This window comes from Garra rufa, chromosome 22, assembly GCF_049309525.1.
Source record: "Garra rufa chromosome 22, GarRuf1.0, whole genome shotgun sequence".
NCBI classification, from domain to species: domain Eukaryota; kingdom Metazoa; phylum Chordata; class Actinopteri; order Cypriniformes; family Cyprinidae; genus Garra; species Garra rufa.
The window spans coordinates 16,380,600-16,391,547 of NC_133382.1; the positions used below are offsets into that span (position 1 = coordinate 16,380,600).

General features: G+C 32.0%; 1 protein-coding gene and 1 non-coding gene across 2 annotated transcripts; both read right to left on the reverse strand.

Annotated features, from left to right (window-relative positions):
- Positions 1-3,353: 3,353 nt before the first annotated feature.
- rsl1d1 (ribosomal L1 domain containing 1) lies at positions 3,354-7,712 on the reverse strand. Its single transcript, XM_073828430.1, is given in 10 exon segments — positions 3,354-3,525; positions 3,527-3,645; positions 3,783-3,917; positions 4,000-4,125; positions 4,251-4,344; positions 4,538-4,639; positions 6,500-6,648; positions 6,918-7,056; positions 7,149-7,288; positions 7,651-7,712. Coding segments are annotated over 10 exon segments (1,125 nt in total). The 5' UTR covers positions 7,693-7,712; the 3' UTR covers positions 3,354-3,446.
- On the reverse strand, positions 6,741-6,870 carry LOC141298487 (small nucleolar RNA SNORA55). Its single transcript, XR_012341599.1, has one exon. It is a non-coding gene; the product is annotated as a small nucleolar RNA SNORA55 (small nucleolar RNA).
- Positions 7,713-10,948: the final 3,236 nt, after the last annotated feature.

Sequence of the window (10,948 nt, forward strand, 5' to 3'; positions counted from 1 at the left end):
TCACAATTGCGAGAAAAGGAAAGTCAGAATTGCAAGATTCAAAGTCGCAATTGCGAGAAAAACAGCCTGAATTGTAAGTTTATATCTGTTTATATCTGACTTTATCTCTCGCAGTAGTGGGTTTCTGTTGAACAATTCTCATTTTATATCTAGCAATTCTGATAGCTCTGGAAAAAAAGTCAGAATTGTGAGTTTATATAGCTGCTTTCCATTACAGATTTGTGCAAAACGTTGGCGTTATTTTATAAATGTCGATTAAAAAGTATTGCGAAATGACAGCGTTTCCATACTGTAAATTCTAATTAGTTGGGCTTACTTAAAAAAAGCATGGAAACCGATTGCCTTAAAAAAACTAAGTAAAGTGAAATAGAAATAATATGTTGTACTGACAAATGCTTAGTTAATATAGTTTACTTACATGAGAGTTCTAGCAACTAAAAAAGAACTGTAGGGGCTACTTGATCCTTTACTTAAGGTTTACTCTTGACTTAGTATAGCTACTCACTGACTCCCAGAGTGCATTGCAGCATGCATAAATTATGCAATTGGTTTGTTTTACTGTTGTTATTTTTATTTGCTAAATTTATTTACTGTCTTGTGTCAATAGTAGCACAACAAAAAGAGCAAATAAAACAATAAAATGGTTTTTGTCACAATTAATAAAAATAAATAAAACTGAATTGTTACCATTGTTGTGATTAGCGTGCTGAATGTTGAAGTCTGTCTGTGACTTGAGCACATAACCACATATAGTTAATGATAATCTCAACCCAATTACGTGTATCAAGGTGTTAACGAAGAACAATGAAGTTTTAAAAGATCATCAGTAAATATTAATTATATTAATAATTATAATTCCATGTTGCATTGCTGCATCAATAGGAACAAAATTACAATAAAATAAATAAAGTTCCAACTGCCCAACCAAAGGGACCATTAATCACTATGATGGTAGGTACAAAAAAACATTTTATGAAAATTAACATCTATTTATGAAGTCAGGTTAATGTGATGTTCTTTCAAATATTTCAGTTGTATTGAAACAACATTCAAGATGACTTTGGGAAATAAGTGAATGTAAGTTGTGAAAAATAACTGCAGATTAACTATTGACCCACCTCAAAAACTTTTATTTTCTTCTTCTTTTTTTATTTAGGAAATTAGCAACATATTAGTGCACTGCTGCCTCTCACTGGTTTCTTAATGTCATTGGTTCCTTTGTGGCTACTTGAATATTTTAAGTAAGCGTCACTCAAAGCAGTAAGTAAATTGTTTTACTTGCATTGAAAGTAGCTGTAACTTAATACAACCTAGTAAGTATAGCAACTAAGTAAAGATAACTAAGTAAATCTAAGTAAGGTAAACTATTGGATTTTACAGTGCACTGTTTCCGATGTTATGCGACTAAAACTTATTTTTTTCCTTGCGATAAGTCTTTTTGCGATAAGTTTTGTGAGATTTTGGCTATATTTAATCAAATGTGACTTGTAAATATGAAAAAAATGTTTCCATTGCTGTTTTGTGAAATATTCCTATTTCGAATTGCCAGAAAAACCACCTCATGCGAGCATAAAAACATTTTTGCGATATATAAGAATTTTTGCGCAATTGACGCATTTCCATTAGGCGTATTTTCAATTCTGTAGCTGCGTTTCCATTACAGATTTGCGCAAAACTTTGGCGCTATTTTATAAATGACGGCATCTCCATTAACCAATGTTATGCAACTGAAACGTAATTTTTTCCTCTCACGATAAGTCATCGCAACGGATTTTTGTGGGTTTTGGCTATATTTAATCAAATGTGACTTGTAAATGTGAAAAAAAACGTTTCCATTGCTGTTTTGTGAAATATTCCTATTTCGAATTGCCAGAAAAACCACCTCATGCGAGCGTAAAAACATTTTTGCGCAATTGATGCATTTCCACTAGGTGTATTTCCAATTCTGTAGCTGCGTTTCCATTACAGATTTGCGCAAATCTTTGGCGCTATTTTATAAATGACGGCATTTCCATTAACTGATGTTATGCAACTGAAACGTAATTTTTTCCTCTCGCGATAAGTCATGGCAATGGATTTTTGTGGGTTTTGGCTATATTTAATCAAATGTGACTTGTAAATGCGGAAAAAAAAGTTTCTATTGCTGTTTTGCGAAATATTCCTTTTTTGAATTGTCGGAAAAACCACCTCAAATTGCGAATTGAAAATACGCCTAATGGAAATGCGTCAATTGCACAAAAACTCCAATATATGGCAAACAAGTTTTTGCGCTCGCGTGAGCAGACAATTTATAAAATAGCGCCAAAGTTTTGCACAAATCTGTAATGGAAACACGGCTTGCATATTCAAGAGACCTACCTGCAAAACTACCTGAAACGATGCGCAAGTGCACCTAGGGCAAAAGCTGCTTTAAACATGAAGGATGGTCACACCAAATGTTGATTTAATTTAGTTAACAGAAGTTAATTGATAAAGAAAATCTATTAATGGCATTATTTTTGACAGCATCCTCATTTTACAGCATTTTTAAACAAGTGCCTAAAACATTTAACAGTACTGTATTTTTGCAGGTAGGTTTCTTGAAGCATCTTGGAGACGTTGCCCCAGTTCTTCTAGATTTAATCTTGTCTCAGTTTGTTCTGTTTCTTCATGTCATTCCAGACAGACTGAATGATAATGAGATCAGTTGCTGTCTACGCAGAGTCAGGAAGCTCTCGGATTTCATCAAAAATCTCTTATTTTATGTTCCAAAGATGAACAAAGGTCTGATGGGTTTGGAACGACAGGTGAGTAATTAATGATTGAATTTCCCTTTTTGGGTAAACTATCCCTTTAATTTTGCATCATCTTAACTTTTTAACAAATGTAAACACTTGAAGTCCAATTAGACAAATTATTATTCCGGACTGCACACTCTTAAAAATAAAGGTGCTTTAAAAGGTTCTTCACAGCAATGCCATAGAAGAACAATTTTGGTTCCACAAGGAACCATCTCTTTCTTACCTTATTATAATCTGAAGAACCTTCTTTTGCCACAAAGAACCTTTTGTGAAACAGAAAGGTTCTTCAGATGTTAAAGATTCTTTATGGAACCATTTAGACAAAAAGGATTCTTCTATGGCATCATGAAGCACCTTTTAAGTGTGCCAATTTGTATTATTTACCTACTCGCCGTTTATAGGACTGCCATAGACTCCCATCGGGCAAGACGAATAATAAGACAACTATAATCAACTACAATAGGGGCTACAGGTCATCAAAGCTGACAAACCCAAAGTCTGGCTTCGTTTCAATATAATAAAAATAAATAAATAAATAAAAAAGTGGCTGGTTACATAAAATTCTTAGACTAGTCAGATTTAGAATTCTTTTAATTGACTGTTTACATGAATCAGAACAAAGGCTCACATGAACTTCATAAGCAACGGTAATACAAATTTTTGCTTTTATATATATTCACATACAAGATGAGAAAGTTGAACATTAAATGGATTTACAGTTTTATTTGTTTTTAACTTTTCTCTTGAGATCACGTGCTGTGACCTTTGGTGTTTTCTTGACCAGTTTTGTGTCTTTTACTGTTTTCTTTAGTCCTTTGCCAGGAGCAGGCTTGGTTACTTTTTTCAATCCTTTTTTAGGTACGATCTGCAAAAACAAAAAGATTACATATAAAAAAAAAACCACACACATAACTATTATGACATCCACCAATTGTGTAAATGCTGGTTTTATTAATGAGATTAATTTATTAATGGTCCCTTATGAGACGGACAGAAACAGACCTCCTTTTTTAGCTTTTTGGTTGGTGTTTTGATTGGCACCAACTCTGGTATTTCCTCTTCTTCACTGTCTTTCTCTTCCTCGGTTTCTTCAGATATCAGCTCTGACACTTCCATATTCTCATTTTCTCTCTTCCTCTATAAAGAAAATTATAAAACTATGACTTCTCATTTTACTGAAAACTATTTTTAGCCACATTTTGCATTTAAGCATCTTCACCTTTGCTAAACTGGCTTTCTTGCGGGCCTCCTCTATCAGCGCGAGATGACTCAGGTCAGAAGTGTAGATGGGCAGCGCAACAGAGTTGTGACTCTTCAAATGGATGATTTTTATGTTTTTTCCTGTCTGTGAGGGAAACACAGATTAAAGGTTGTAGGTCAAAACTTGAGGAAGAGAAACAAACCTAATCCTGTTAAAAACAAGAAAATGCACAAAGAAGGGCTGGTTATCTACACAATCCTCTTACTCACCATTGCTATCTTGGATGAGATGGTGAAAAACGTTGTCATCACATTCTCAACAATCTCATCTGCTGACATGCCTGAATGTGCTACACGTACCATGCTGTAGTGATACACCACACAATTAGGTCAAAACATATACATACATAATAAATTTTGAAAAAGAAAAAAAACTCATGTATCATAGTTTTTTTTTTATAGCACAGTTTTAACCCACTTCCAGCTGTGATGAAGCAGGATGTGGTTTAATGTTGTGCTTCTACCTACTGTACCACAAAAATAAACAATTTTCATACCAACAAGAGCCTTTATTTGAGACAGTGAGGTTGGTGCCGTGAATGAGGCGCTCCATGTCTCTGGCTAGATTGTTACTCTCTAGATTCACCGACAGAGGAGCCCTGAAACATAGAAACATCATTCACAATGACAACACAGATAAATACTGAAAATGTGCACAAATATTCCACTAAATGCTTTCATCGATTAGTCTCAGAGCACATTTTCTACAAGCCTAAAGATGTGGTCACATTACACTACCAATTATAGATCTATAGTATTTCTGTTTACATGTACTGCTTTTTAAAGCTCTAGATGAATGCAATTATTATTTTAAAATTTTGGTGTGTTTTATATTTAAGTTTGGGATCAGTAAGATCTTTATTCTAGATTTTTTTTTTTAAAGTCTGCATTTTTTTAAATCAAAAATACAGAAAAGTACAGTAACATTGCGAAATATTATTACAGATTAAAATAATGTTTTGCTATTTTAATACATTTTAAAATATAATTTATTTCTGTGAAGCAAAGCTGAATTTTCATCAATTACTCCAATCCTCAGTGTCAGAAATAATTCTAATATATGTTGAATTATTACTTTTATTATCAATGTTAATAATAATAATTAATTATCAGACAGTTGAGCTGCTTAATATTCTTTTGGAACCTGTGGTTTTTTTGATGAATGAAAAAAGTTAAATAGAACAGCATTTATTTAAAATAGAAATATTAATAGAAATATAGAATTGTAGTAATTTTATTTATTATATATTTTATTATAACAATAAGACTTTGCTACCACTTTTTATCAATTTAACACATCATTTCTGAATAAAAATATGAATGAAAAATGTACTGACCTCAAACTTTTAAATGGTAAGTGTATATTGTTACAAAAGATTTCTATTTTAAATAAAGGCTGTTCTTCTCAACTTTATTTATTAAAGGATCCTGAAAACGTATCACAGGCTCCAATAAAATATTAGGCAGCACAATGGTTTTTTAAAATCGATTTTAAAAAAATCTGCATATTAGAATGATTTCTGAAGGATCATGTGACACTGAAGACTGGAGTAAAGATGCTGAAAATTCAGCGTTGAATCACAGGAATAAATTCTATTTTAATGCATAATGAAATAGAAAACCACTATTTTAAATTGCAATAATATTTCACGAATAATAGAGTTTTTTCTGTAAATTTAATCAAATAAACAGCCTTGATAAGCAGAAAAGTCTCCTTTAAAAAGTAACAATAAATGATTTTACTAAATGATTATTTTATTTAAAAATAAATAAAAATAATTAGGGTGATATATATATATGTGACCCTGGACCACAAAACCAGTCATAAGGTTAAATTTGACCAAACTGAGATTTATACATCATATGAAAGCTCAATAAATAAGCTTTCTATTGATGTATGATTTGTTAGGATAGGACAATATTTGGCTGAGATACATCTATTTGAAATCAGAAATCTGAGGATGCAAAAAAATCAAAAAGACTGAGAAAATCACCTTTAAAGTTGTCCAAATTAGGTTCTTAACAATGCATATTACAAATCAAAAATTACATTTTGATATGTTTACAGTAGGAATTTTACAAAAAATCTTCATGGAACATGAACTTTACTTAATTTCTTAATGATTTTTGGCATAAAAGAAAAATCAATAATTTTGACCCATGCAATGTATTTTTGGCTATTGCTACAAATATACCCCAGCGACTTAAGACTGGTTTTGTGGTCCAGGGTCACATATATATATATACACACACACACACACACACACACACACACATATAAATACATATATTAATCACCCTAATTATTTGTAATTTGTAAATAGGATAATCATTTGGTAAAATCAATTATTGTTACAGTACTCCACTACAAAATGATCACAAAATATCTCTATTTTGCAATTAAACATTTGTTTTTTGTGTATGTGGGTGTGTGTATTCACAGTTAGAAACCAACTTACTTCTTCCTTTCATAGAAATGCTTCCCAATATGTGAGGGCAACCTTCGTCGGATGCGTGCGTCTGACAGAAACAGATCGAAGTTGCCCAGCAGTCTTCTTTTGGCTTCAAACGGCTTATACTCGGTTTTCAACGCTTTGAAAGGAATCACCTAACAAGACGAAATTTGTTGCAAACATTTATGCCATGACCATATTTCATAATACATACTGTCACAAATTATGAAGCTCCTTGGGAAGTTACGATTGTTTCAAAGTTTGTAGAGACAAGCTCCAATCAAGAAGGAGACTCGTCTGGATACACTAAGAATTACTCTAGCACTTTTTAACCCATGTCCAGCACTGAAACAGAAGGACCGGGATTGCTGAAGCGCGTTTAATTTAGCAACCTTAGTCAAATTAGACAGGACAGATAAAGTACCTCTATAGCACTTTTGACCCCTTTTACTGAGAGCAACTTCTTGTAGAATTTGACTGTCTGTTCTGAAGTCATTCTGGGTTCATCTCTGGTGAAGAGACAGATGTCTCCTGATTCGGTTCTCAGGCCATGGGGTAAAGGACTGTGGGGTAAAACACACTTGGTAAGAACAATAACATACTTAAGCTTTTCTAAATCAATGATTTTAGATTTGTTTCTCATTGAAACACTTACATGCGAATGTTTTGCTCCTTTCTGGGGATTTTCCATACAGTTAACAGTAGAGAGATGGGCTGACCATCACTCTCAAAGAGCTTTTGGGATGAGGAGCTGCTCTTTATATATGCCTGTAATGCCTTTACAGCTGTCTTTACCTGTAACACATGTTATTAATTAAATTCACGTCTTTTAAACTTTAGTAATAGCTCTAATTCCCAAAGCCAGTAACAGCCAAAGAACATTTTACACAAACAATAACCGAAATTCTATGTAACTGCATCAGACACATACATTCAACAAATAATAAAAACGAAAATAACATATATATGTTTAAAATATAAACTACTTCGAGATTAGCTACTTAGCTACAGCAGTTAGCCAACTTGCAGCCCGGTTTGTTACTAGATTTTTACAAGGTTTCCAACCAAACGTAAATATACAAACATATAAGTTAACAAAAGTATTACAGTTTAACACTTATGACAAATGAAAAAGCTATCAAATATGTCTGGTTTACCTGAGACCGATCGAGACCCGAATTATCTCGTGGGGACTCCATGTTGCACGTGTAGAGAAAGCTTAAACGCGCATGCGTATTACAGAAGTAAACGTCACAAGGACTTTTATTTTGAAAATGTTATGGGAACGGAATGAGTTGACTTGGATGAGTTGGGTTGTTCTGAAATATTCGGTGTCTGAGATTTTCTGTGACACTGGGCGGAGCTAGCATGAATATTCATGAGTTTCCCGTTCATGAGTTTCGTCTTAAAGTTGCACTCAAGTATTAGTGCTCCTGATTAAAAAAAATACAGCTTTCTGTAACGGAATTTAATTTCAGTTTCGAGCTAATATATGTACATATTTATTGTGCACAGACATTTATTAATTACATAAGAAATCCAGTTTATTGTTAGAATATGCATCATAGGCTAATCAAGCCAACAACTCTCGTCTTTTTGTCATTTACTTATCGGTTTTACATTTGAGTGCGTTTTAAAAGTTGTACAGAATATACTTATGCATTTGATTTGGCATAATAAAGTTTGATTTGTGATCATGTACAACATTCAACCTTATTATTGCTGGTTCAGCTGTTAAATAAATTAAGATATTTTACTTGCTGATTTTTACTTTATTCACAGATGAAAATTAACTAAAATATTGCATGGGCTATATTAATTTCCACTTTAAAAAGTTGGCATTTAATACAATCAAGAAAGCAAATGATTATCATCCTCCATATATATATATGAGGTTACTTTGAAGTAACGTTAGCTTGTACTGTAGAATAGGACTAAAACATTGTGAAATAAAAGCTTGGATTCTGACTTCACCATTAATGAATTCATTTAATATTAAAGTCTGGATGAAGTTATGTGTGCTACCAACTAAGCCAAAAATAAGGAACGACAGAAATATCACAGCGGAAACTTTATTTTGCCATCAAAGATGCATTTACCAGCAATCAACAGTTTTACAGACTCTCAAAGTAAAACATCAGCACAAAACAAAATGACTTAAATATACCACAGCATTTTTTTTACAATGGCGTTTTGGTGCCACATGAAAAAAAAAAATCTAAGATTACGAGATTAATATGTCGATAATATAGTCAAAATATTATGAGAATAAAGACGAAATATTACGATAATAATGTCAAAATATTACAAGAATAAAGTCAAAATATTATTTAATTTAATAAAAAAATGTGGGGAATAAAAGATTGGACGCCACAGACATTTTTACAGAGCAGGTGAATTTTCACAAAGAATTTTGATAAGAATTGTCAAAGATTTTGAAAGAAGAGACGTTTATATTATAAATGTTTTATATTACAAACAACGAATGTAATCGAAGCATACTGTCCCCGTGAGTACGACACAAGGTATTATTTCTTTAAATAATCCCACATACACTGCAAAAAAAAAAAAAAAAAAAAAAAAGGTTTTCTTACTTTTTTGTGTCTTGTTTATTTGCTTACCCCAGTGGCAGATTATTTAGCTTTTTCTAAGCAAAAACTTAATTTCGACTTGTTCTTACTAAAAAAAAGACAGGTTTTTTACAATTTATTTTAAATTTTGGCTGAAAACAAGACGAAGTCTAAGTAAGAAAAGCATTTTTTGTAGTGTATATATTTGTAGTGTATTAAAAATAGTCAAATAAGAGAGCTAGCGCCCCCCAAAGGAATGTCCATTGGGTGTATGACCTGAATAAGTTGGTCCTGTTCAGTCTGTTAATAAATATCATATATTTTTGATATTAAGCTGTTTTCGCAAGTCAGCAAAACTGGCTCTTCCTCATCCCAGTAAAATGATGCGACCGCTCGGAGGCAACAATCCGGGCCTTTACATGCGCAAAATAGGCTACCCTCAATATATTATATTTATAACTTTAATTTGTACGATTTAAATTCTCGAAACATTTCGACTTTATTCTCGTAATATTCCATCTTTATTATAGTAATATTTCTACTTTATTTTTGTAGTAGGGCTTTATTCTCGTAGTATTTCGACTTTATTCTCGTAATATTTAGACTTTATTCTCGTAGTATTTCGACTTTATTCTCGTAATATTTTGACTTTATTCTCGTAATATTTTGACTTTATTCTCGTAGTATTTCAACTTTATTCTCGTAGTATTTCGACTTTATTCTCATAATATTTTGACTTTATTCTCGTTGTATTTCGACTTCATTCTCGTAGTACTTTTTCTTTATTCTCGAAATATTACGACCTTAATATTAATCTCGTAATCTTAGATTTTTTTTTTTTTTTTGCGTGGCACTAAAACGCTGTCCTATAAATGCCTATTGGCTCATTAGTTAGAACATGTCCTTAAATTAAATCATAATAAATTATATTAAATCAAACTTACAGCACACAATCTACAAATTAAATCAACAATCTAAAGGAATAAAAAAATCCATCTCATGAACACTTGATTGTGGAACACAACACTACACTCTTTATTCATTTTTCAGTTATTTATTTAATGCACATACTTCCATTCAAATGTCTTTGCTATTTTTGCACATTGTCTGTCTTGTATACTTGTATCAAGTTCTTTTTATAATATGTATCGTCTTGACACTGTCATTCTGTAGCACTGTGGAGCTTCTGTCACTTAAACAAATTCCTAGTATGTGTAAACATACCTGGCAATAAAGCTCATTCTGATTCTGATTCTGATTCTGAAAACTTAAGTTAGTTCGACGCTGAAATCAAATTAATTTATGTTAACGAAAACAGTTTATATGGTCCAAGGAGCACAAACATTTATTGTGGCGCTTTAACATGAAACATGAAACTCATGAATATTCATGTTAGCTCCGCCCAGTGTCACAGAAATTCTCAGGCACCGAATATTTCAGAACAGGGTAACATATTTCATTTTCCTGCAGCACAACATAGCGTTTTAATGCGTAACGTGGTTCTATTTTCAATCCAGACCCACTTAAAAACGTAATATTAAAAAATGTAATATTGTGAAATGTTAATGCTGTTTAAAATAGTGGTTTTCTATTTTAATATACTTTAAAACATAATTTATTCCTGATAAAATGCTGATTTATTATCAATGTTGGAAACAGTTGTGCTGCTTAATATTTTTTCTGTCTTTCTCTCTTTGAAAGAAATTAATACTTTTATTCAGCAAGGATGTGTTAAATTGATAAAATGGTGATAGTAAAGACTTTTTAACTTTTTATTCATCAAAGAATCCTGAAAAAAGTATCACTGGTTCCAAAAAAATATTAAGAGGCACAACTGTTTCCAACATTGATAATAGAAGTAATAAATCAGTATATTAGAATGATT